At 40.8% G+C, this 26797-nt stretch overlaps 1 protein-coding gene across 5 annotated transcripts in view; it reads left to right on the top strand.

Moving 5' to 3' along the window:
- RAPGEF4 (Rap guanine nucleotide exchange factor 4) overlaps nucleotides 1–26797 on the top strand; it is a 310050-nt gene that overhangs the window by 219042 nt on the left and 64211 nt on the right. For all 5 annotated transcript variants that reach the window (XM_077272682.1, XM_077272680.1, XM_077272681.1 and 2 more), the window contains 8 exons: nucleotides 1783–1966; nucleotides 3269–3353; nucleotides 3471–3531; nucleotides 5512–5588; nucleotides 6873–7019; nucleotides 11866–11978; nucleotides 16877–16965; nucleotides 18300–18378. In XM_077272682.1, coding sequence (XP_077128797.1) covers nucleotides 1783–1966; nucleotides 3269–3353; nucleotides 3471–3531; nucleotides 5512–5588; nucleotides 6873–7019; nucleotides 11866–11978; nucleotides 16877–16965; nucleotides 18300–18378 — 835 coding nt within the window. The remainder of the gene's footprint in view (nucleotides 1–1782; nucleotides 1967–3268; nucleotides 3354–3470; nucleotides 3532–5511; nucleotides 5589–6872; nucleotides 7020–11865; nucleotides 11979–16876; nucleotides 16966–18299; nucleotides 18379–26797) is intronic.

Raw genomic sequence — 26797 nt, 5'->3', positions numbered from 1 at the left:
CTGACTTTTTAATGAGTGCTTATGGCCTTCCTTTTATTCCCCACTGGTAATCTCTACACTATATGTAATCATGCCAGGTTATCTGCTGGGTCTGTTGAACATGTTAGGGTCTACAGACCACCACGGAGGGGTGTGTGGTCTGTAAATGCAATTTATAATAAGAATTAATCCCTTTTTGGAATCAATGGGTTAAAAAGTGAAATCAGGATAAAAAAACCTGCAGGCTGGCAGTGATCGGCAGATTGTTAGTAAAGCCCTTCAGCGTGGAGGTTTTATTAGATTATGCTTCTAACTGGTTTATTTACAGATCACTCAGTGTAGAGGATCACTCCTCACCGCGCTCCACGGTTACGTGACTTTACGTCGCCCTCTGGTGGCGGCATTGGTTATGCGATCAGATACCATGCCATTATCCTGGAAATGCACAACACATGTAAAATCACACATTTTACTGTAAAACATTTACAGTTTGGATTATTTTTTTTTTACGTTTGGATGTAGTGTAGATTTATCCACAAGTACGGTATTTTTATGCACATCTGAGCTAAGCCATAAAACGTCCGCACATTTTTGTATGTAAAACATAGTTGGTGGACATGAACGAATGTATAATCAAGCTTTAGGTTGTGGAATTGTATAGATGATGGGCCTGATTCATTATTGCATTTGCGCCTGTTTCTTGTTGAGGTTTTAGTATTTTCCGCCTTTTTTTTGTCTCCTGTGCCAAATACATCTTTGCGTTTTTTGAAGACTGTTCTATATGTGGTTGATTGTTTGTTTGTTTTCGGGTCGTCACTGTGGGTAGGGTCTTAGGTTTACAGATATTTTTCCTTGATTCATCCATCATTTGTGACTTTTAAAAAAGTTTAAAAATTGGATCTTGGAGTAATTTGATATACGCCAAAATTTGTTGTGCAATTTTGGCAACCAAATTTTGTTTTAAAAGACCATTTTATTACTTTACGCAAAACTAAGTAATCGCATGCACCAGTTTGATGAATTTGGCACAAAAAAAATGTATTAGTGAATACACAAGAAAAAAAAAGAGAAAAATGACTTGACTATAAAAAAAAATCGCAATTTATGAACTAGGACTGAAGAGTCTGATCAGAACATTAGACAAAAGCTGAACCCATTGACTTGGAAGACATAGCTGTTATGTAATGCATATGGTCACCAGTTGGCTGTAGGCCCATAAATCATGTCTGGATGCAGCTCTTAGCTTTAGTGTTTAAGAAGACGACGTCTATGAGGAATAGTACAACTGGTAACTCGAAAGGGAATATGTCAGTAGGATCAACCCTCCAAATCCGTTTATATGGGCATGTAGGTCATAGGAATAGTTGAATAAAATGATACCCTGATATCTGCAATCCGATGTCTTATTCTAGAGGAATCCACTTTTTTCATAATATGTATATGAGGAGTTAAGATCTATGGGCCGGACATAGATCTCCCTGAGAATCTGCCTCCAGAGCTTATTTGAAATAATAGAGGGCATTACCAATGTGAAAAAGGAGATCACGAGAGCGGACTGTCCGTCATGACATGTCTCACACTGGTAACGTCTCCCTTGTGCGGACACAACATAACAACCCAAATCCCGATAGAGGCGTTTAAGGATTCTGACCGTTTTGTTACAGATCTTTAATTTAATATTCCAACCTAAAATCTAAAAACAAATGGTTAGATATGTTCTCCTCCATCGTCTCCTGTTCTTGTTTACAAGCTATACCGCTGTGCCAGAACTTGGTATTACTATTTTCTGTTATCTGCCCCCAGTTGACCAGGAATACTACTTCCAAGATAAATACTTGTTTTATCGGTTTCTTGACGATGAACACGAAGATTTGCCTTTGCCGACAGATGAAGAGAAAAGGGAAAGTGAGGAAGACCTCCAGGATACCCTTCTACTCCTGTCCCAAACAGGACCTGATGCACACATGAGGATGATTCTCAGAAAACCGTAATTTAATTTCTTGTTTCATAGTCTTTTTTTTTTTTTTGCTTTGTTGTTTTACTTGTTTGATGTAGTGTAGAGCATGGTGAATAGTGATGAGTGAATGTGCTGGGATGAGGTGTTATGTGAACATGCTTATGTGCTAAACCAGTGACTTCGACGTGCTTGAATAAGTTGTTCGAGTCCTCGCGGCTGCATGTCTCGCAGCTTTTCGACAGGTGCAACACTCTGCCGCCGATTCAGCTGTTATTGTCTGCAGTGCTGACGCACATTGACAACGCTGCAGCCAGCTGCTCTGCCTGTGTATACGGCACCGGTGACCGCTGAACTTACTGATTGCAGCACTATCGACATAACAACAGCGCTACAGGCAATAACAGACTCGAGGAGCAGCGGCCTGGACTCTGCTCTGGACTTGGGGGATAAGTAAAGAACAGTTTGATTTTTTTCTAACAAACTGCGCCCATGGACTTTCCTGAAAACCCTTTTGAAGCAAGGATTCATCATTAGATGCTGAACCTCCCATGATTTGACAATTTTTGCACATTTCAGTCTCAAAATTATTTATTGATTTTTTTTCAATACTTAAAAAAATAAAGGAAAGCAAACGTAGTCGAAAACAAAAGGAAATGAGTACAAAAATTAGAAAATTAGCATTAATAAACTATCAAGAACCGGGAGGGCAGTATTGGTACATGACATGTTGGAGAACAACACAATCCTATAGTGAAACAGCCGAAAAAGGCCAAAGTAACAAGACAGAAGAGCTTTGAAGATTATCCAATAATAGTAAAAGACATGTTGTAAAAAAGCATGGACAAAGAAAAGTAGGAAGAGGAGAGTTCACTGCAAAAAGGGAGGATGAAGAGGGTGCTTGGCATCTGGGATAGCAATGTTTTTAATGGAGAACAGCACAGTAACCCATTTTTGACAGGTTTTTCTTGGGGCAGACCCATTTAAGGTTCAATAATTACTTGTGCAAATTGCCTCTTCAGAGAAAAAGAGGACTTGAACTCTATAGTGCCACCTGTTGGAAGTAGCGATCCTACATGCCACAAACAACCCTTTAACGAGTTGTGCAATATGACTTAGGATAAGAGCCAAATCAGTATCTCAATTCGCAGACACGGTGTTTCGGGCTGTTGGCCCTCGTCGGTGCGAAGCATGAGAACTGATTTGGCTAGATGAGAGGCTCTGGACTGAGGTCTAAGGGGTAACGTTTCTCCTTGTGGAGAGTGACAAACCAGCTCTGGCTTGTCAAGGTAAGGTAAGATAATTACTTGCACATTTTATGTCTCCCCTTCTCAGGCCTGGCCAGCGGACAGCAGATGACCTAGAAATTATTTTTGAAGAACTTATACACATCAAAGCCTTATCTCATCTCTCCACCACGGTTGGTCACCTTCAGTTTTGCCTTGAGAGTTTTCATACTTTAGTTATGTGTGGTCTGTTTTATGACAAGAAACAACCCACGGAGATAGATTTATTACTGTTATGTTCTTACTTGAAGGTCAAACGTGAACTGGCTGGATTCTTAATCTTTGAATCTCACCCAAAGGCGGGAACAGTATGTAAGTGATTCTACTTAGGAATACTTTTAAGAAGAGACTAAGCTATACTTATTGGCAGAAACAAAAGAAAATAAGAATTTAAATTGTCTCACACACTATGTTAGATTTAGATACTAAATAAACTTGACCCCAAATTGGTCAAATTTTTTTTCTTTTCATCGTTATTAGATATTTCATCGAACATCATCTAAAATGCAATAAAATAATCTCAACTACTTACCCTAGTCTTGGCTGCCTAGTGAGACCAAAAACTATTACTACATCATTCCCAATATCTGGCACCCTCCTTTACGTTGCAGCTGCTTCCATTTACTTGTTTTGTGGCCCCTTCTCTTTTTGACCAAAATGTCCTCCACGTTGGCATGGGGAGCAGTGTGAAAGACTGAACCGTGTCTTCCCCGCTTTCTCTTTACCGTGGGATGGATACAGGGTCACCGTCAGGGCAACATAAAGAAGGACACCACCTATGGTGACTAAACATGAGAAATGTAATGTCATATTTAATGTCAGGGGTGTAGAGAGTAGTTATCCAGTTGTTAAAAGTTGATGCCCTATCCTTAGGGTAGTCCAATAAAGTGTTATTCCCAAGACAGAAATTTATCTCCTAGACATAGGATAGAAGTTAGCTTGCTGTTTGTTGAGGTTTTGACCACTGGGGCACACTACTACCTCGAGAATGGGGGCTCTTCAGCCCTATCTTGAATGAAGTGGAGGTGCACATGCCAGAACTCTGCTTCATTCTTTGGCTGTACTCTGTTTTATCCATTAGTTTTACAAATAATGAATGGAGAAAAGTTTGAGCATGTGCAGCTCTTCCCCATTTTAGAAAGGGCTCTGCAGAGCCAAGTTCTTGGGTTTCTGCCGGAGAAAGACAAGTACAGCTCTCAGCGATTTTCAGGCCGACCCATAGGTAGTGAATTGAGTGGAGTTTTAGCATTTGCACCTTCACTCCATTCAAGACAAGGCTACAGAGCTCCAATCTCTGGATCGCTGAGGGTCCGGGTGGTTGATCCTCTCAGTGATCAGCAAGTTGACACCTCTACTATGGATAGGAGATCATTTTTTCTTTTGGGAATTACTCTTTAATGTTCTACCCTAAAAATAGTCTATTGATTTCTAGCAGTTGGATAACTGGATAACCACCAGCGATTAGCAAGTCACTTGAAATTTTGAGAATAACCCTTCAATGTTAGATCAGTGGGGTTTCTCATTCTCCGCACCCTTCAAATCAGATGCTATACCCAGACTAGCCCTTGCTAAATTTCCTTTCGAGCAGCTGATTGGTAGAGGTGTCGAGAGCTGGACACTACCTGTGTAATATTGATGACCTATCCTTTGGACAGGCTGATATTGTTAAGCTATTGAATAAACCAGAAGGTGCACCCCCGAGAGAGAGTCCGTAAAGCTGTTTTTAGTAAGAAATGTACAGTAAAGAAACACATGGCGATCAGCTGTCATTGCCAAGGCCAGTCCATGGCATTATTATTATTATTTATTTATATAGCACCATTAATTCCATGGTGCTGTACATGAGAAGGGGTTACGTACAGAGTTATAGATATCATTTACAGTAAACAAATATACGATGACAGACTGGTACAGAGGGGAGAGGACCCTGTCCTTGCGGACTTACATTCTACGGGATAATGGGGAGGAGACAGAAAGGTCGGGGGAGCAGCAGCTTTGGCGGTTGGTAGGAGGCAGCTCTGGCGGTTGGTGAGGCTTCAGCTCTGGCGGTTGGTGAGGCGGCAGCTCTGGTGGTTAGTGAGGTGGCAGCTCTACATGGCATGTAGAGTATTCCATGGTGGCCAATCAATAATAGTAGTAGCCATTCTACGTTCTGACTAAGAGAGGACAGGGGGTTATGATTAGGGGGATTCCAGTTACTACATCTGCACTACTAGGTCATATGGAGGAGGGTTGTCTTAGGAAAACCTTTTGCAAAAGTTCCAGTTAATTGATATGGTTTGTTTTTTCCAGTGTTTAATCAAGGAGAAGAAGGAACCTCCTGGTACATCATCTTAAAAGGATCAGTCAATGTGGTCATCTATGGGAAGGTACTGCACTATCTGTCATAATACACACTCTTACAACAGATATTATCAAATATGATGTCCTGTGAAAAAAAAATATGTGTTAGGAAAGATATTGTCAATGCCAGGGTCAGGTGTGTGCAGCTGGGAAATGTAAGTCTTAATGTTCAGTGATATATTACAGTATCTTCAGAATTGGAATGAAAGAGATAATGTGGATATTACCCGCGCTGCTGAATAAAATTCCAATCCAGACGAGATGAATGAAAGATGGTGGTTTATGCTAAGCATTTCGAAGTATTCAGTTACTTCTTCATCAGGAATCTACCACTTGTATACAGAGGCCAGAAAAAGTAGCTGTTTAAATAGATCAATTTAGCCACATGACAAACAATGTCAAAAGTTCAAAGTATCCTCATATCTTCAGAGTGAAAGCGCTTTATGGAAACTCATATCCAGGCTACATTAATGAAGGATTAATGAAGTTAATGTTATATTTTAAAAGGAGTTATCTAGACTTGGGGTACAAGACTGCATTCACTATGTGACTGCAGACTTGTGATTCCTCAGGGTATGTGCACACGTTGCGGATTTTGCTGCGGATCCGCAGCGTTTTTGATGCTGCGGATCCGCAGCAGTTTTCCATGCGGTGTACAGTACAATGTTAACCAATGGAAAACAAAAACCGCAGTGCACATGCTGCGGAAAATTCCGCGCGGAAACAAAGAAGTAGCATGTCACTTCTTTCTGCGGATTCCGCAGCGGTTTTCAACCTGCACCAATAGGAAAGTGCAGTTGAAAACCCGCAGAGGAATCCGCAGAAGAAACCGCGTGAAAATCCGCAGTGAAAACCGCAGTGGTTTTGCACTGTGGATTCTCCAAATCCGCTGCAGAAAAATCCGCAGCAAAATCCACAACGTGTGCACATACCCTCACAGTGTGTGCACTGTCAGGATTCTCCGGTGCCGGGAGAATTTGCATACATCCGGCCACATTCCGACAAGACATGTCCGGCCTTGTTCAATACATTTACATTATTTTGAAGCCATGCACATCTACTGTAGTCTGCACGTGACCACATGTATGCAAATCACAGACTTGCCGCCACTCCTCACAGTGTGTAGTGCGCTCCATATGAGGATTCACAAGGCTGTAGTCACATAGAGTAACTGCTGACTTGTAGGCTAAGGCCGGACAACCCCTTCACAATTGGACTTCCTACATGCCTGATGTAATGATCCGTGCTTCCATTACCTTGCCTTAGTAATTGTGTTGATATCCATGGTTTCTCCGTATTCTTTGTTCCAGGGTGTGGTTTGTACCCTACATGAAGGAGATGACTTTGGCAAGTTGGCTTTAGTGAACGATGCCCCCCGAGCAGCATCAATTGTTCTGCGAGAAGACAACTGCCACTTCCTAAGGGTGGACAAAGAGGATTTCAACAGAATCCTGCGTGTACGTTTTAATTTGATCAATTATTACAGTAATATGGTGGTAGTAATATAGAGGTAGATAATTGTAAATCAACATTTGTCCTAAATTTTTCTCTGTTTTCAAGGCAGCAGATCCACCTAGAGCCATGTTCACACATTCAGTATTTTGCATCAGTATTTGTAAATCATAACCAGGAGTGGGTGAAAAATGTGGTGACGTGTTTCCATTAGGGCTCATACCCATCACTGTAAAAAAAAAAATGGTCCGATATCAGTCCAGAAAATTGGGATGAGTGGCATGTGATTTTCATGTGAACACCATATTATATTTTCAATAGGGCATTCGTTTGACAAATGTATTACATGTGTATGCCCTCCGCATGCAATGCGTTTGTTTTTCTGCAACCATTATTCTACAATCATTTACAGGATCATTTACAGTGTTTTGTGCTACAGAATGATTACACTGGTCAACACAATTTTTCTGGCAAATGGTTTTAAAACATATTTTAAGTCAATTTTGGCTGCTGATTACAAATATGAACTCCGTTTTTGGCTATCACATCAGGATTTCGAGGTATTTTCGATTTTTGATGAAAATTACTCCTAATGTTTTATGATAAAAACACATGATTTTCGGTACTACATTTTGTATATTTTTAATCAATGAATAACAAAGATTTACAAAGTCTATGTAGAGCAAATCAAATATACTTACAGAATTAAACTACAAAATATAAAAACACATATATATGGCACACAGATGAATGACAAATGGCAGTTATTTGAACTTTCTTTTCTTGGCTGATCTGTGATGTACAGCTTCTGGGTTGTCTCTCATCAAGCTCCAGCAATAGTCAGCCATCATATGTGAGTCCCACCGGCCTTGATACCATTCTTCCATTGTTTTAATGTCCTGATGAAAACGCTCCCCTTGTTCCTCGCTCACATTTCCAAGGTTCTCTGGAAAAAAGTCCAAATGGCTGTGTAAATAGTGAATCTTGATCCTCATTCTACATCCAAGATTTCGCAGACTCATTAGTAGCTCTTCCACAATCTCTTCATAGTTGTCTGCTTTCTTATTCCCTAGAACATTCTGCACCACATTACAAAATGCATTCCAAGCTCTTTCTTCTGTCTCATTCATTGATGTGATACAATTTGGGTCTCTCATAAGTGTTCTTATTTGAGGTCCATCAAATATTCCAGCCTTTTTCTTCTCTTCACTAAGACCAGGAAAAGTTGAACATATATAGTTAAAGCATTCTCCACTGTAATTGAGAGCTTTGACGAACTGCTTCATCAATCCAAGTTTTATGTGTAAGGGAGGAAAGACAATGTCCTTCCTATCCACTAGAGGACCATGGATGACATTCTTATCGCCAGATGCCAAACTCTGTCGCTGAGGCCATTCAGTTTTCACCCAATGCTCTGCTGTAGCTCTACTGTCCGAGTAGCACAGAAAACAAGGGTGTTATCATAACAAATGGGAATTATGCGTGTTCAAAGAAAACAAAAATATTCTCACATTTATTGGGAGACTAAATGAAAACTAAATTTATCTTAGTGAACCGTATAAACCGGCACTTTTCATGAAAATGGGCTATATACCTATAGCGCAAAAACGTGATGTGATATAGAAATTATAAGATCAGAATTGAATTCAGCAACCTCAAATTAGTCTAAAACTGTTCTTAAAGTCCATGCCAGAAAAATGTTGTTTTTTTTTTGTAGACCAGTGTAATGTGTCTGTAAAAATCCATGTGCCATTTGTTTTTTTTCTTGCACCCATTGACAAGTCTCATCCGATATACAAGGACAATTGCGGCATTCTGTGATTTTTTTCTCAATCCAATTTCAGATGAGAAAAAAATTGCAGATGAGCACTGACTCATAGCTTAACATTGGTCAGAGTGCAATCTGATTTTATTTATCTTATTGCACTCAATTGTTTTTCTCACAGATGAGTATGAGCCCTACAAATACTGATGTAAAATACTGACCCAACACTGAATGTGGCCCTACTGAGTAGTTAGTCCTTCTGAGGCCACATTCACACTCAGTATTCGGTCAGTATTTTACATCAGTATTTATAAGCCAAAACCAGGAGTGGAACAATCAGAAAAGTATAATAGAAACACGTCACCACTTCCGGATTTATCACCCACTCCTGGTTTTGGCTTACAAGTACTGATGTAAAATACTGACCGTGTGAACGTGGCCTTAACTCATGACTTTATAAGATGAACCTTTAGGGTAGGTGCACACGGTCAGTAATTGGCAGCACTTTGGACACAGCACATGTCCGCTCCATCCAAAGAGCTGCCGGCTTTTGAACGGAAGTGGTTCTGCATGTGTTCATTCAACCGTGCGGAATCACCGTGTCCAATATATTGTACGGGCGACATTTATCTAGCGGAGGCTCGCGTCTCTGCAGGTAAGTTGCAGCCGTTGGTGCACACATAGTGAACATGGGATTTCTTGAAATCCTCTCCAATATGCTGTAACATCTGGATGCTGCGGAGGCACGCCGCATCCAACCTGCAGCGTTTACTGACCGTGTGCACCGACCCTAAAGCTGGCCATAAATTTGGCTGATGGTGATTTCTCCTGACTCCCGCATACACAGGGATGCTCAGCTCGGCCGAGCATTTAAGGCTACATTCCCACAATTAGCTTTTGCTGAGTTTTTGCTGTTACAGATTTTCTACATTCTTTCATTGTTTTGTTTTTTTTACATACGTTTTTATCGCATTTTTTATGCTGTGATTTTTCTTTTTTTGGCTCGTCATGTTTTAAATAAAGCTGCTTTGATCTTGACACTTCCTGGTATTTGGCTTTGAAAAACCCTCATCGGTACAGTCATGTGCGGATTACATGCGTTTTTATGTGTTTCCACCACGTAGACACACTAAAAACACATGTGTGTGTTTTTTACCTGCGGATTTTTCGCATCTAATGTAAGTCAATGGGAAGAATCTGCACCTAAAACTCAGCGTACCTGCAAGAGAAAATGACATGTTACGGATGTGAAACCAGCACCGCAGGTCAGTTTGTGCTGAGCAAAAGAGACGCACAGAGGGCAGGAGATTTCTATAAATCCCGTCCACTTTGCGGGAACTGTAAGCGAAAATAAGCAGCGTCAAAAACGTACCAAAAACTCTTTGTGGGCATACCGCTTTAAAGGGGTATTCCCATCTCCAAAATCCTATCTCATTATGTAGTAGGTGTAATAATAATATTATTTATTATTATAGCGCCATTTATTCCATGGCGCTTTACATGTGCAAAGGGGTGCACATAACAAAAAGCAAGTACAATAATCTTGAACAAAACGAGTCACCGACTGGTACAGGTACTATTATTAGCAAATACCAATTAGAAATATAGTATAGTTCTTTTGATAACCTACGTTGCTTTCCCCATGTGTAGGGCATTACAGTAGCTTAGGTATCCATGGCTATGACCACCCAAATAGTGACAGTTAGTTGCTCGTGGTTGTAACCATGGATACATAAGGTCTTGCAATAGCCTGCATATTAGGCAAGCAACATAGCGAATCAGAAGAACTATACTATATTTTCTAATTGGTAATATTATTACTGATACACCTACTACATATTGGGATAGGGATTTGGAGAGGGGAATACACCTTTAATGTGTTCTCTGTCAGAGCCGCATCTGGCAACATCTTATGTCCCTATCAAGGATCGGCCATTGAAATTCCAGCTGCAGGATCCTTCTCTTCCCCAACTTCATCTGTAGGGGAAGAGTTTTGGGGCCCTTATACACATGGTCAGTCGATACCACCAAAATCAACGGGTTCGGATAACTTTTATCTATATTATGGGGTCCTATGGATTTCGCTCACATTTGCGGCCATCAGTGCCCGTTGTTCTGCTCTGTCCTAGTCACATTACAGACGCCATAGACTAACATGCCGTTCATCAGGTTTCCGGTACAGTTTTCATAATTTTACTGGAAAAATTAGTGGACAGAATCTGCGACACAAGATTTTAACGTAAGCTTACAAATATAGAATGCTAAATGATAACATTTTAAAGTTGAGGAACTATTTCAGATCTTCTAGTTTTAACTGTTTTTCACATGGTTTTAATTTGCTCTTTATTCGTTTTTTTAATTTGAAACTTTTTTAAAGTCTATTTTATAAAGAAAGAAGACAAAGACTTATGTGTGCCAAGGCGGGCGTTTATCAATCTGGGTTGCCAAATGTTTTCGGATGATTCATCAATTTTGACTTTTTAGTTATTTTTTTTGTAATTTAGTCTCTTTCCCTGGAGTAATTTTATGTACGCAGTTATTTTCGTACAAATTTTACACCATTTTGCCAAACATTAGATTTTTTGCGATAAAGAGTCACAAACCAAGTTAAAGACAAAAATAAAGTGTATTTTTGATTTCGTACAAAATTCATGTCCCCTATGGTGATAACACAAGTAAATAAGTATATGCACTTGGACACTGGGAAAGAGGGTGAAAATGTACTAAAATAATTCAGTTCGCATATTTCTAAATATTGAGTCCAGCTCCGGTGCAGGCGAATTACCAATTTAAGGGGATGTTAAAAAAAAAAAATCAGTTTATTAGGAAATAGTCTATATAACTAGAAGTACATCACAAAGTGTGTGTAAACTCCTGAAAACTGCACGACTCCTGTGTACAGAAGTATCGCTGGGGAAGGAGAAGTAGTAAGGGTTTGTGCACCAAGTGTCAGGCAGGGGCCAAAAAGCCACTGTGCCTTGGCCAGGGTATTTACACCGGGCTTAGGACATTAGACAGAATATTTTCTCTACTAATTCTTTTGTCTAAAATGTGTTTTTGATACGTCCATTTTGTATAATTTTTAGGATGTTGAAGCGAATACAGTAAGGTTGAAGGAACATGATCAAGATGTCTTGGTGTTGGAGAAGATCCCATCTGGTCAACAAGCATCTGCTCAAGTCACCCAGTCACCTTATAAGTACGGATTGTACTGCCATATGGATCCTGTATCCTCCACAATGTTTTTTTGTTTTGTTTTTTAAGGATATTTGGTAAGGTAGTTAGCAATTACCTGCCTGTTAGTTCTTAGGCCGGTAGTAAAAAAAATATATAAATAGCAAAAAAGAAAAATAATATTTTCCATGTATGTTCAAAATTTTCATTTAACCCCTTTCCAACATCGCCGATGTCGGACACCCTCCCTTTGATGTAGGCTCCGGTGCTGAGCTGACATCTTTTCTGGCACATGTCAGCTGTTTTGAATAGCTGACATGTGCCTCTAACAACCCGTTAAATGCCACTGTCAAACTCTCATAGCAGCATTTAACACGCGTTTCCGGAAAGTGTGCCGGAATTCCCGCCCATTGCACATGACCGCGGGTCGATGATGGGTCGGCATGACAACCAGAGGTCTCCAGCAGACATCTATGGTTGTCACTGCCGGATTGCTATGAGCACCGCCCGGTGGTCGGCGCTCATAGCAACTCAGCAATTCTACTACATAGAGGCGATCTGACCATCGCCTCTATGTAGCAGAGCCGATTGGGTTATGACAGCTCCTAGTCTCCCATGGAGACTATTGAAGCATGCCAAAAGTTAAAAAAAATGTTGTTAAAGATGTTTTAAAAATGAAAAAAATGTAAAAGTTCAAATCACCCCCCTTTTGCCCCATTCAAAATAAAACAACAACAAAAATCAAACATACACATATTTGGTAACACAGCGTTGAGAATCGCCTGATCTATCAACATAAAAAAAGAATTAACCGGATCGCTAAACGGTGTAACAGGAAAAAAAAAGTTATAACGCCAGAATTACGGTTTTTTTTTGTCGCCGCAACATTGCATTAAAATGCAATAACAGGTGATTTAGAGAACATATCTGTACCAAAATGGTATCCTTAAAAACGTCAGCTCGGCACGCAAAAAATAAGCCCTCAATTAACCCGAGATCACAAAATTGGAGACTCTTCGGGTATCGAAAAATGGCTCAATTTGTTTAAACAAACTTTGGAATTTTTTTTCACCACTTAGATAAAAAAGAGCCTAGACATGTTTGGTGTCTATGAACTCATAATGACCTGGAGAATCATAATGGCAGGTGAGTTTTAGCATTTAGTGAACCTATTAAAAAAGCCAAACAAAAACAAGTGTGGAATTTCACTTTTTTTCTGCAATTTCACAGCACTTGGATTTTTTTTCCCCATTTTCCAGTACACGATATGGTAAAACCAATGGTGTCGTTCAAAATACAACAAGCCCTCACATGCCACCGAATAACAGCTGTCACTCCAGAGTTCATCTCCACCCACTTGGTGTGATAGATGCATAGGTGCCTTCCTTGTCTGCCATGACATTACACCTGTTAAACCCTGCCTGTGGCTGTATAGGGATCAAGGGATTGCAGGTTCAAGTCCTTTAAGGAAACTAATGAAAGCAAAACATTACAAATATTTTGAACGAAATGTAAAAAAAATTATAAAAGCTGAAATCATCCCTCTTTTACCAAACGAACAGAAAAAAAGAAACAAAATGAAAAAAATTGATAGATTTGATAAATGTCTGAACTAGTAAAATATTAAAATATTTACCCCAAACAGTTAATGGAGAAACAGAAAAAACTTTGAAAGGTGGAATGGCTGTTTTTTGTTAATTCCCATTCCTCCAAAAATGGAATTAAAAGAGATCAGAATATCGTATTGCCCCAATATAGATCAATAAAAACTTCAGCTCATCCCACAAAAAAATCAGTCCCATACAATGCTATTGAGAGATTTAAAAAAGACACCTCAATTTTTCATCAATTCCACATTGCTTTGATTTTTTTCCCATATTTCAGCACATTATGTATTAAAAAGAATGCGGTCATTCAAATCTACACAACTGTTACCTTAAAAATAAATTTATGGTTGTTTGAAGCACAGTAGAAAAAAAAAAGAAAGTGAAAAAAAAAAAAAATCACCCGGACCTGTAGAGGTTAATAGGAATCTTTGTTGTTTACCTTCGGTGAATAAAAGTGCCCATTGTCATGTCATGATCGTCGTATAGGCACAAGGCTCATTATAGGTATCACAGCTGTGTCTTGTACTGAGCTTTGCAGCTGCGTCTCCATCACATGAACATGGAGAAACTTTGCCCAATGGCAGAACGGGCTCATTCACACGTTCGATTTTTCCACGTAATTACAAAAACGAACCGATTATTTGGATCAGAATTTGGTCCAATTGTCTACCGTTTTTCTCATACATGGAGAAATTTAAAAATAAACAAACCTTTTCTCCGCCTTCTGACAGTCCGTGAATATCTGAACGCTCTCGTATGTCATCCACGTGCGGTATAGTTTTTTTCATGGACCCATTGACTTGCAATGCTGATGTTGATCCAAACCTTGGATCAAAATCGTACATGTCTACGTGATTTTACATGGACCTCTTGGTCTGTAAAAAATCACAGACATGTAAATGGCCCCACAATGGGCCTATTGGTGCTAGGATAGTCTGACATTAGGCCTATTGGCGCTAGGATAGTCTGACATTAGGCCTATTGGTGCTACGATAGTCTGACATTAGGCCTATTGGTGCTAGGATAGTCTGACATTAGGCCTATTGGTGCTAGGATAGTCTGACATTAGGCCTATTGGTGCTAGGATAGTGTGACATTGGGCCTATTAGCACTAGAAAAATTTGACATTGGGCCTATTGATGCCATGATAGTCTGACATTGGGCCCATTAGCGCCAGGATAGTCTGAAATTGGGCCTATTGGCGCCAGAATAGTCTGACATTAGGCTTATTGGCGCCCGGATAATCTGACATTGGGCCTAATGGCGCCAGGATAGTCTGAAATTTGGCCTATTGGCGCCAAGATAGTCTGACAATGGGCCTATTGGCGCTAGAATAGTCCAACAATGGGCCTATTGGTGCAAGGATAGTCTGACATTGGACCTATTGGCGCCAGAATAGTCTGACATTGGGCCTATTGGTGCTAGGATAGTCTGACATTGGGCCTATTGGCACCAGAATAGTCTGATATTGGGCCTATTGGTGCTAGGGTAGTCTGACATTGGGCCTGTTGGTGCCAGAATAGTCTGACAATAGGCCTATTGGCTCTAGAATAGTCTTGACAATGGGCCTAATGGCGCTAGGATAGTCTGACATTGGGCCTATTGGTGCCAGGATAGTCTGACATTGGGCCTATTGGTGCCAGGATAGTCTGACATTGGGCCTATTGGTGCCAGGATAGTCTGACATTGGGCCTATTGGTGCCAGGATAGTCTGACATTGGGCCTATTGGTGCCAGGATAGTGTGACATTGGGCCTATTAGCACTAGGGTAGTCCGACATTGGGCCTATTAGCACTAGGATAGTCTGACATTGGGCCTATTGGTGCCAGGATTGTCTGACATTGGGCCTATTGGTGCCGGGACAGTCTGACATTGGGCCTATTGGTGCCAGGTTAGTCTGACATTGGGCCTATTGGTGCCAGGATAGTGTGACATTAGGCCTATTGGTGCTAGGATAGTCTGACATTAGGCCTATTGGTGCTAGGATAGTCTGACATTAGGCCTATTGGTGCTAGGATAGTCTGACATTAGGCCTATTGGTGCTAGGATAGTCTGACATTGGGCCTATTGGTGCCAGGATAGTCTGACATTGGGCCTATTGGTGCTAGGATAGTCTGACATTGGGCCTATTGGTGCTAGGATAGTCTGACATTGGGACTGTTGGCGCTAGGATAGTCTGACATTGGGCCTATTGGTGCTAGGATAGTCTGACATTGGGCCTGTTGGCGCTAGGATAGTCTGACATTGGGCCTATTGGTGCTAGGAAACTCTGACATTGGGCCTGTTGGCGCTAGGATAGTCTGACATTGGGCCTATTGGTGCTAGGATAGTCTGACATTGGGCCTATTGGTGCTAGGATAGTCTGACATTGGGGCTATTGGTGCTAGGATAGTCTGACATTGGGCCTGTTGGCGCTAGGATACTCTGACATTGGGCCTATTGGTGCCAAGATTGTCTGACATTGGGCCTATTGGTGCTAGGATAGTCTGACATTGGGCCTATTGGTGCTAGGATAGTTTGACATTGGGGCTATTGGTGCTAGGATAGTCTGACATTGGGCCTGTTGGCGCTAGGATACTCTGACATTGGGCCTATTGGTGCCAAGATTGTCTGACATTGGGCCTATTGGTGCTAGGATAGTCTGACATTGGGACTGTTGGCGCTAGGATAGTCTGACATTGAGCCTATTGGTGCTAGGATAGTCTGATATTGGGCCTGTTGGTGCTAGGATAGTCTGACATTGGGCCTATTGGTGCCAGAATAGTCTGACAATGGGCCTAATGGCGCTAGGATAGTCTGACATTGGGTCTATTGGTGCCAGGATAGTCTGACATTGGGCCTATTGGTGCCAGGATAGTGTGACATTGGGCCTATTGGTGCTAGGATAGTCTGACATTGGGCCTATTGGTGCTAGGATAGTCTGACATTGGGCCTGTTGGCGCTAGGATAGTCTGACATTGGGCCTTTTGGTGCTAGGAAACTCTGACATTGGGCCTGTTGGCGCTAGGATACTCTGACATTGGGCCTATTGGTGTCAAGATTGTCTGACATTGGGCCTATTGGCGCTAGGATAGTCTGACATTGGGCCTATTGGTGCTGGGATAGTCTGACATTGGGCCTGTTGGCGCTAGGATACTCTGACATTGGGCCTATTGGTGTCAAGATTGTCTGACATTGGGCCTATTGGCGCTAGGATAGTCTGACATTGGGCCTATTGGCGCTAGGATAGTCTGACATTGGGCCTAGATCTGTTCTGTGTTCCGTATTTCTATGTTCCCATTTTTAAAAATTTTTAAGCAGATTCTCTATATTCTAGGTACACTGTGATGTCTGGGAATCCAGAGAAAATTTTGGAACACTTCTTAGAAACGATGCGGCTGGAGCCCAGCATGAATGAATCAATAGGTAAAAATATGGACCGTTGCATAAATTGATGGGTCCTGAGCGTGGAGTCTCGGGTCATGACAGTTTTTTATATGCCCATTGGAATAGTTCAATGTTTACGTGGCGTATTCTAGGTGGATTCCCATTTCATAAAGCTGAAAACTTGGCTTATTAATTAAATTGTACTTTGAAATATAACTTCATGCAGAAAAAAAGTTTTCTCATGCGTTGTATTAATTGCAATCCTGCACTAGCAAAATTGCATCTACTTAGTATATTATGATTTGCATGACAAGTAATTTTAGGTGCAAATTTCTTCTCTGGAGAAAGTCTAAATAATAAATAAATCTTGCACGCACCCTTCACATATTGCCATGTAGAGGGCTTTATGGTAAATCAGCACTGAGGTTGTACACTGAGGCTATGTTCACATGTTGTGTTTTTGCTGTGGTTTTTTTATGCAAAGTTTAAAGCTGCTTGTAAAAAGCAGGTTCTGCTTAGTTTTTGCTGCGTTTTTTGCCAGGGTACATTTGTCTCTTGGGCACGCTGATAAAGTTCAGTACATAAAAAAAATCTTATTCAACTTCAACAGGTTTTGGCACCGGATACCTGTGTTTTTTGCACTACCCTTTGCTTTCAATGGGTGAAAAGCTCTGAAAAAAACGCTGAAAGAAATGACATGCTGCATTCTGCAAAAACACAGCTCTTTGACAAAACAGTCTTTAAACAAAAAAAAACAAACCATGTGCATAAGATTTCTGAAATCGTATAGACTTGGTTAGTACTGTGAAACGCAGCTGAAAATTTGCATGAAAAAATGTGGCAAAAAAACTCTAGCCTTAGAAGGGTGTTATAGCGATTAAAGCACCACTCCAACATTTTTTTTTTAAACTTCAACACTGGAGTGGTGCAACTAATGTAAGTTCCCTGACCCTAGTATTATACTTACCAGCCACCGTCTTCAGCTCTTCCCAGCACCGCTTTAGTTCCGCACTGTTGTTTTGTGACCATAACTTCTGACTGACCGGAAGTCAGAGGTATCGGTCACAAGCTCGGAATGTGAGTCTACGAGAGCCACGTTCTGGCTGTTACATTGAGTTGTGACTTCCGGATCACCCAGCAAACCATAGAGCGATCCGGTAGGTCACGAGCTACAGGAGATCAACCGAAACGGCGCCACTAAAAGGTGAAGATGGCAGACATTAAGTATAAGACTAAGGGCAGGAAACTTAGTTGCACCACTCCAGCACTGCAATAAAAAAAAATCACTGAAGTGGCGCTTTACAAGTAAAACACTGATCGTCGATGTGTCACTGCTTATAATTTCTTTGTGTCTTGTTCACAATTTGTTTTAGATTCCGCCATAGATGACTTCATAATGATGCATTGCGTGTTCATGCCCAATTGTCAGCTCTGCTCGGCCTTGATGTCTCAATATCCTTTTTGCAAAACATAGACGTATTAGTTGAACATGAAAATTATGTCTATTTTCTTTATTTTAGTCAATACTTAGTATTTCAGTGTTTTTTTTTAATTAAATGTTTTGTATAAAGCATTACAGAATAGGAAATAACCCATTGCGGTCCTGTACCGGATTCCATAGGCGAGAGTGACAATGGTGGTGGAACAAGGTTTTATTCTAGAGATGGTTGAGCATCCAGCAGTCGTCTTTGATGATAAAATGTTTGTATATGAGTTTAGAAGGAGATTTACCTTTTTCCAGAAGCAGCGCCCCCTGTTGTGTATGGGTAGTATCTGCTGAGCTGCAGCACCATGGGCACCACTGATGCTTTTTCCAATCTCACGGAACCCTCTTACCTTTCTACCATTACCTCTTCTGGCTCAGTATATTTTTGCATTCTGCCTACATTCAGATATATAGTTGAAGACATTTTTATTTGGATCATTTTAATTTTTTTTTATCCCTTTATATGGATGACAGCTGAATTTGTGAATTATTTCTTAGTAATTAAAACTTCAACATCCCTGTTTCTCTATATACAAACCATTAGTGATCATTGTACTTCAGACAACTTGATCTCTTTTTATAGATAACGTACAAAATAGGAAAATTTAATATTGCAATATTTACAAATTGTGTTGTCTTATGCACCAAATATTAAGTACCAGCTGCTAGGTGTCTCAGTCTTGTCTAACTTGCTATCCACGGCCTGTTGTCAAGTCTAATCCACCTCTATCAACAGACTCCACAACGGGTTACAGGAATTCAGTGCTGGACTTTTCTCTCTACTCCTGCTCTCTTTCAGGCAAAAAAACAGTTTTATCTTCATGCTGGGAGTGAGGCCAATCTGTTGTAAGCAAGCGTTCCCTAGTGATAGCTGTAAGCAGCTAAAATTCTGCAATTTCATTCTATGACTGCAAGGGAAACCTATTTAGATAAAAAAAATATATATATAGGTACACATAAAAATGCAAAAGAAATCCTCTGTGATCCCCTGCTGTAATGTCAGTATTGTCTTTTGCTTCCTCCCCTGCCCAGAAGATGTGGTGTGCTCCGTTCACGGTTAGACACAGACAATTTTTAAAATGAACTTTCGTTCGTGGGAAAACCCCTTTAATGTGACCGCACGTCGCACATCTGCCGCCGGGATCAGGCGCAGTAAATTAGACTACCGCCATCTTTGTGCAGACAAATAGCGGCGGTCACATTAAAACTGCGCATGCGCTCCTCCTGTACAAAGATGGCGGCGGACAGTGAATCATTTGGCTGATCCCGATGGCGGTGTGTTCGCGACGGTGTTCCGCTGGTGGTACCGCGCAAGAGGCTGCGTACAGCGTATACAGTGTGTGTGTTGCGTACGGCGTATACAGTAGGTGTGTATGGTGCGACGGTGTTCCGCTGGTGGTACCGTGCAATAGGTTGGTACCACCAGCAGTTTCCATATTGAGACACCCATCACTTGGGTGTCCTAATATGGAGGTCGGTGAACTTCCACCGCTTGGAATTCTGGGATCCGGACACATCTGGACAGAACAGGATGTGAAGACATTACAAGGTAAGTATATATTAAGATATATACATAATCTTTGAGAAGTAAGGACATTAGAGCACTTATAGTGCTGGCAGAATATATAATATATAGACATAATGCTGCAGGTTGTCAGTGCAAAGCCAAAACAAATTAATTGTAGTGAGGAACCTGTTGACAGCCACAAATTGAAAGCTGAGACCTGCCAAATCTTAGATTCCATAACTTTTCAAACCTATCGACAAGCAAAATCATTAAGTTTGATCTTGTCTTTTAGAAAAAGACAACATCAAATTATATGTGGACACTTAGAAAGATTAGCCCTTCACATATTTGTTATTTTCTTTCCTTGTTTTGGGTGTTTCTGATGAAGTGTCCGACAATATATTTTTGTCAGATCTCGTCTGGTTCCGTATATTTCATTTATCAAATACAAACCGCGCATTCCCGGCGTTCTTCAGAGCTGACAATATAATTGCGGTGTGTGGAAATTACTATTTTTGCATCTGGTATTTTGTAGGAAATTATTTATGGATATAATTGTTACTTTTCAGTTGTAGGTTGTGACTGCGTTACAGATTGCCTTATACGACTCCATAGAGGTCAATAGAAATAGAACTTCAGCGTGAAATCGAAAAGTGAAATGAGAAGTATAAACTTAGGAGAATAAGTCGGGCAGAAAATGTAATTTTTTTTTTCATGTCACTAGCTATGTAAAAAAATGTGAAATTCTCATAACGGCCACTAAGCCTAATATTAGACGCCTGCTTCCTTTTGGGAACATGGATATTAGCAGCAACAGACTGACTCGGGCCCTACTGAATTGTATTGTAGGCTCCAATCTGGGCAAAGATCATTGCGAAGGGAGGAGGTGAGCTGTGACATCACCTGTTGTGAATGGTGGATCCCATGTTATCTACTGTATATAGAGGTGTTATCAGTTATTGTACAGGAGGAGGAGGTGAGCTGTGACATCACCTATTGTGAATGGTGGATCCTGTGTTATCTACTGTATATAGAGGTGTTATCAGTCATTGTGCAGGAGGAGGAGGTGAGCTGTGACATCACCTATTGTGAATGGTGGATCCTGTGTTATCTACTGTATATAGAGGTGTTATCAGTCATTGTGCAGGAGGAGGAGGTGAGCTGTGACATCACCTATTGTGAATGGTGGATCCTGTGTTATCTATTGTATATAGAGGTGTTATCAGTCATTGTGCAGGAGGAGGTGAGCTGTGACATCACCTATTGTGAATGGTGGATCCTGTGTTATCTACTGTATATAGAGGTGTTATCAGTCATTGTACAGGAGGAGGAGGTGAGCTGTGACATCACCTGTTGTGAATGGTGGATCCCATGTTATCTACTGTATATAGAGGTGTTATCAGTTATTGTACAGGAAGAGGAGGTGAGCTGTGACATCACCTATTGTGAATGGTGGATCCTGTGTTATCTACTGTATATAGAGGTGTTATCAGTCATTGTGCAGGAGGAGGAGGTGAGCTGTGACATCACCTATTGTGAATGGTGGATCCTGTGTTATCTACTGTATATAGAGGTGTTATCAGTCATTGTACAGGAGGAGGAGGTGAGCTGTGACATCACCTATTGTGAATGGTGGATCCCATGTTATCTACTATATATAAAGGTGTTATCAGTCATTGTACAGGAGGAGGAGGTGAGCTGTGACATCACCTTATGTGAATGGTGGGTCCCATGTTATCTAATATATAGAGAGGTGTTATCAGTCATTGTGCAGGAGGAGGAGGTGAACTGTGACATCTCCTATTGTGAATGGTGGATCCCATGTTATCTACTATATATAGAGGTGTTATCAGTCATTGTACAGGAGGAGGAGGTGAGCTGTGACATCACCTATTGTGAATGGTGGATCCTGTGTTATCTACTGTATACAGAGGTGTTATCAGTCATTGTACAGGAGGAGGAGGTGAGCTGTGGCATCACCTATTGTGAATGGTGGATCCTGTGTTATCTACTGTATATAGAGGTGTTATCAGTCATTGTACAGGAGGGGGAGGAGGTGACCTGTGACATCACCTATTGTGAATGGTGGATCCTGTGTTATCTGCTGTATATAGAGGTGTTATCAGTCATTGTACAGGAGGAGGAGGTGAGCTGTGACATCATCTATTGTGAATGGTGGATCCTGTGTGATCAACTGTATATCGAGATGTTATAAGTCATTGTAGAGGTCGAGGAGGTGAGCTGTGACATCACCTATTGTGAATGGTGGATCCTGTGTTATCTGCTGTATATAGAGGTGTTATCAGTCATTGTACAGGAGGAGGAGGTGAGCTGTGACATCATCTATTGTGAATGGTGGATCCTGTGTGATCCACTGTATATCGAGATGTTATCAGTCATTGTAGAGGTCGAGGAGGTGAGCTGTGACATCACCTATTGTGAATGGTGGATCCTGAGTTATCTGCTGTATATAGAGGTGTAATATCAGTCGTTGTACAGGAGGAGGAGGTGAGCTGTGGCATAATCTATTGTGAATGGTGGATCCTGTGTGATCCACTGTATATGGAGATGTTATCAGTAATTGTAGAGGTCGAGGATGTGAGCTGTGACATCACCTATTGTGAATGGTGGGTCCTGTGTTATCTACTGTATATAGAGGTGTTATCAGTCATTGTACAGGAGGAGGAGGTGAGCTGTGACATCACCTATTGTGAATGGTGGATCCTGTGTTATCTACTGTATATAGATGTTATCAGTCATTGTAGAGGTCGAGGAGGTGAGCTGTGGCATCACCTATTGTGAATGGAGGATCCTGTGTTATCTGCTGTATATACAGTAGAGATCTTATCAGTCATTGTACAGGAGGAGGAGGTGAGCTGTGACATCATCTATTGTGAATGGTGAATCCTGTGTGATCCACTGTATATGGAGATGTTATCAGTCATTGTAGAGGTCAAGGAGGTGAGCTGTGACATCAACTATTGTGAATGGTGGATCCTGTGTTATCTACTGTATATAGAGGTGTTATCAGTCATTGTACAGGAGGAGGAGGTGAGCTGTGACATCACCTATTGTGAATGGTGGATCCTGTGTTATCTACTGTATAGAGGTGTTATCACTCATTGTACAGGAGGAGGAGGTGAGCTGTGACATCACCTATTGTGAATGGTGTATCCTGTGTTATCTACAGTATATAGAGGTGTTATCAGTCATTGTACAGGAGGAGGAGGTGAGCTGTGTCATCACCTATTCTGAGTGGTGGATCCTGTGTTATCTACTGTATATAGAGGTTTTATCACTCATTGTACAGGAGGAGGACGTGAGCTGTGACATCACCTATTGTGAATGGTGGATCCCATGTTATCTACTATATATAGAGGTGTTATCAATGATTGTACAGGAGGAGGAGGTGAGCTGTGACATCGCCTATTGTGAATGGTGGATCCTGTGTTATCTGCTGTATATAGAGGTGTTATCAGTCATTGTACAGGAGGGGAAGGAGGTGACCTGTGACATCACCTATTGTGAATGGTGGATCCTGTGTTATCTGCTGTATATAGAGGTGTTATCAGTCATTGTACAGGAGGAGGAGGTGAGCTGTGACATCATCTATTGGGAATGGTGGATCCTGTGTGTGTGTGATCCACTGTATATCGAGATGTTATCAGTCATTGTAGAGGTCGAGGAGGTGAGCTGTGACATCACCTATTGTGAATGGTGGATCCTGAGTTATCTGCTGTATATAGAGGTGTAATATCAGTCATTGTACAGGAGGAGGAGGTGAGTTGTGACATAATCTATTGTGAATGGTGGATCCTGTGTGATCCACTGTATATGGAGATGTTATCAGTCATTGTAGAGGTCGAGGAGGTGAGCTGTGACATCACCTATTGTGAATGGTGGGTCCTGTATTATCTACTGTATATAGAGGTGTTGTCAGTCATTGTACAGGAGGAGGAGGTGAGCTGTGACATCACCTATTGTGAATGGTGGATCCTGTGTTATCTACTGTATATAGATGTTATCAGTCATTGTAGAGGTCGAGGAGGTGAGCTGTGGCATCACCTATTGTGAATGGAAGATCCTGTGTTATCTGCTGTATATAGAGGTGTTATCAGTCATTGTACAGGAGGAGGAGGTGAGCTGTGACATCATCTATTGTGAATGGTGGATCCTGTGTGATCCACTGTATATGGAGATGTTATCAGTCATTGTAGAGGTCAAGGAGGTGAGCTGTGACATCACCTATTGTGAATGGTGGATCCTGTGTTATCTACTGTATATAGAGGTGTTATCAGTCATTGTACAGGAGGAGGAGGTGAGCTGTGACATCACCTATTGTGAATGGTGGATCCTGTGTTATCTACTGTATATAGAGGTGTTATCACTCATTGTACAGGAGGAGGAGGTGAGCTGTGGCATAACCTATTGTGAATGGTGGATCCTGTGTTATCTACTGTATATAGAGGTGTTGTCAGTCATTGTACAGGAGGAGGAGGTGAGCTGTGACATCACCTATTGTGAATGTAGGATCCTGTGTTATCTACTGTATATAGATGTTATCAGTCATTGTAGAGGTCGAGGAGGTGAGCTGTGACATCACCTATTGTGAATGGAGGATCCTGTGTTATCTACTGTATATAGAGGTGTTATCAGTCATTGTACAGGAGGAGGAGGTGAGCTGTGATATCACCTATTGTGAATGGAGGATCCTGTGTTATCTGCTGTATATAGAGGTGTTATCAGTCATTGTACAGGAGGAGGAGGTGAGCTGTGACATCATCTATTGTGAATGGTGGATCCTGTGTGATCCACTGTATATGGAGATGTTATCAGTCATTGTAGAGGTCAAGGAGGTGAGCTGTGACATCACCTATTGTGAATGGTGGATCCTGTGTTATCTACTGTATATAGAGGTGTTATCAGTCATTGTACAGGAGGAGGAGGTGAGTTGTGACATCACCTATTGTGAATGGTGGATCCTGTGTTATCTACTTTATATAGAGGTGTTATCACTCATTGTACAGGAGGAGGAGGTGAGCTGTGGCATAACCTATCGTGAATGGTGGATCCTGTGTTATCTACTGTATATAGAGGTGTTATCAGTCATTGTACAGGAGGAGGAAGTGAGCTGTGACATTACCTATTGTGAATGTAGGATCCTGTGTTATCTACAGTATATAGAGGTGTTATCAGTCATTGTAGAGAAGGAGGAGGTGAGCTGTGACATCACTTTTTGAGAATGGTGGATCCTGTGTCATTACCTTTCATTGTAATCCTGCATTTGATGATAATACGACTACTTAAAAACTCATATTCACATGCCTTAGCACTACAGAGTGTAAGTAGGACGTGTCTCACAGGGTAATTATGCTGAGAAATGTTAAGACTTGCCCCTATTGACCCTGTGAGCACCATCCCTTTGGTAAAAATCATAAACACTAACACTAAAGAAAAGGGACAAAAAAAATAAAGTTCTCTCTGTAGTGCTAAGGCATGTAAATAAAATATGAAATATAAATAGCATTACTTTATAATATGTCTTAGTGGAGAAATCTACTCTTTCCTCCTCCTGGATTGATCAGTCATTCTTACAATTGTCAATTCACCGGTAAAATCTTCTGTGAATGCAGATTTTCATTACTGAGATAGATGACAGTTGGTGCTTTGAATGTTTTACGAAGAATGGTAACTGGCATTTCAGAACTTGCAGCAGAATGTCTGTGTCTCCCTCTGTTTCCTCCTCTTCTCTCCATAGAATCTTATAAGCACTTACTGCCATTTGAATACAAATTTCACCCATGAATTGAGAATAAATGATAAGAAGCCGATTTCTCTGATGAGATATATTACAATGTTACTTTGTTTCCATTAGTACTACTGAGCTATGAAATAAAATTAAACGACGATTACTCTTTGAAATTAAAATTTTGCCTAAAATTTTGCATCTTCCCCTCATCTAAAGATGATTGTTCAGTAACATATATTGGAAGTCGGTCTTTAAATCTTTATACTAAGGAGGTGAAATCTGGTTGTGATGCATTGTAAACAAATGAGGCCCCTCGATATAAGGAACGCGGAGCGAGAAATGACTTTCTAATCCTTTGTGTTAAATGTTGGGCTGAAAAGAGAGTCGTCAGCATATCTCACAATGCAATCATGTCTAATGAGCACAAATTACAATCTGTGTATATTTTGCTTCTTTCCTTATTTTTGTAAACCTTAATCTCTGCTCAAGAGAAGCTATCATTAGCTGGATTTAAAGTAAGTAAATGTAAAATAAGAAAATGCCAAAAATTACAGGTACCTGCGGTGAGTTTGATAATAGCTAGGTAAAAATATATGAAATAATTATATGGCTGGGAAGACTGAACGAGAACATGACTAAGAGGAACATTAAACTTGTAATTCACTTTTTTTTTTAGCACTGACTGTATTGACAGCATTACGGCATGTTATTGTGCGGATTGTTTGCAAGTGCCGAAGCTTTCATGTAATACAGCAATAACTAGCTCTAATAAATGCCATCTACACTTGTTAACGAGACGTCATCGTGTAATGTTAGTTTTATTTATTTGTTGGGAACACTTGATTTTTAATGTACCAGTGTTCATTTTTCATTGCAGTATTGGAAAGATGTAGTAGACGTCATCAAAGGTTGGAATTGTCCTTAGTGAATTCCTAACATTCTGGGATTACATATTGTGAGGTGACGTGTAGCGCCTGGTGCAGTAATATATGACGAAGATTTGGGTTAACATTTTTTAATTAATTCATATATTGAACAGCATGCCAGAACGTAACTATCACATTGCCACCTGGACCTGCTCCTGCGATGTCTTCTTCTATCGCTGGGCGCCGCCGTTTTCATTCTACAG

The sequence above is a fragment of the Ranitomeya variabilis genome, chromosome 7 (assembly GCF_051348905.1).
Source record: "Ranitomeya variabilis isolate aRanVar5 chromosome 7, aRanVar5.hap1, whole genome shotgun sequence".
In the NCBI taxonomy this organism is placed as follows: domain Eukaryota; kingdom Metazoa; phylum Chordata; class Amphibia; order Anura; family Dendrobatidae; genus Ranitomeya; species Ranitomeya variabilis.
The sequence above is the reverse complement of the archived record's forward strand: the minus strand, read 5'-3'. Positions and strand labels throughout refer to the sequence as shown.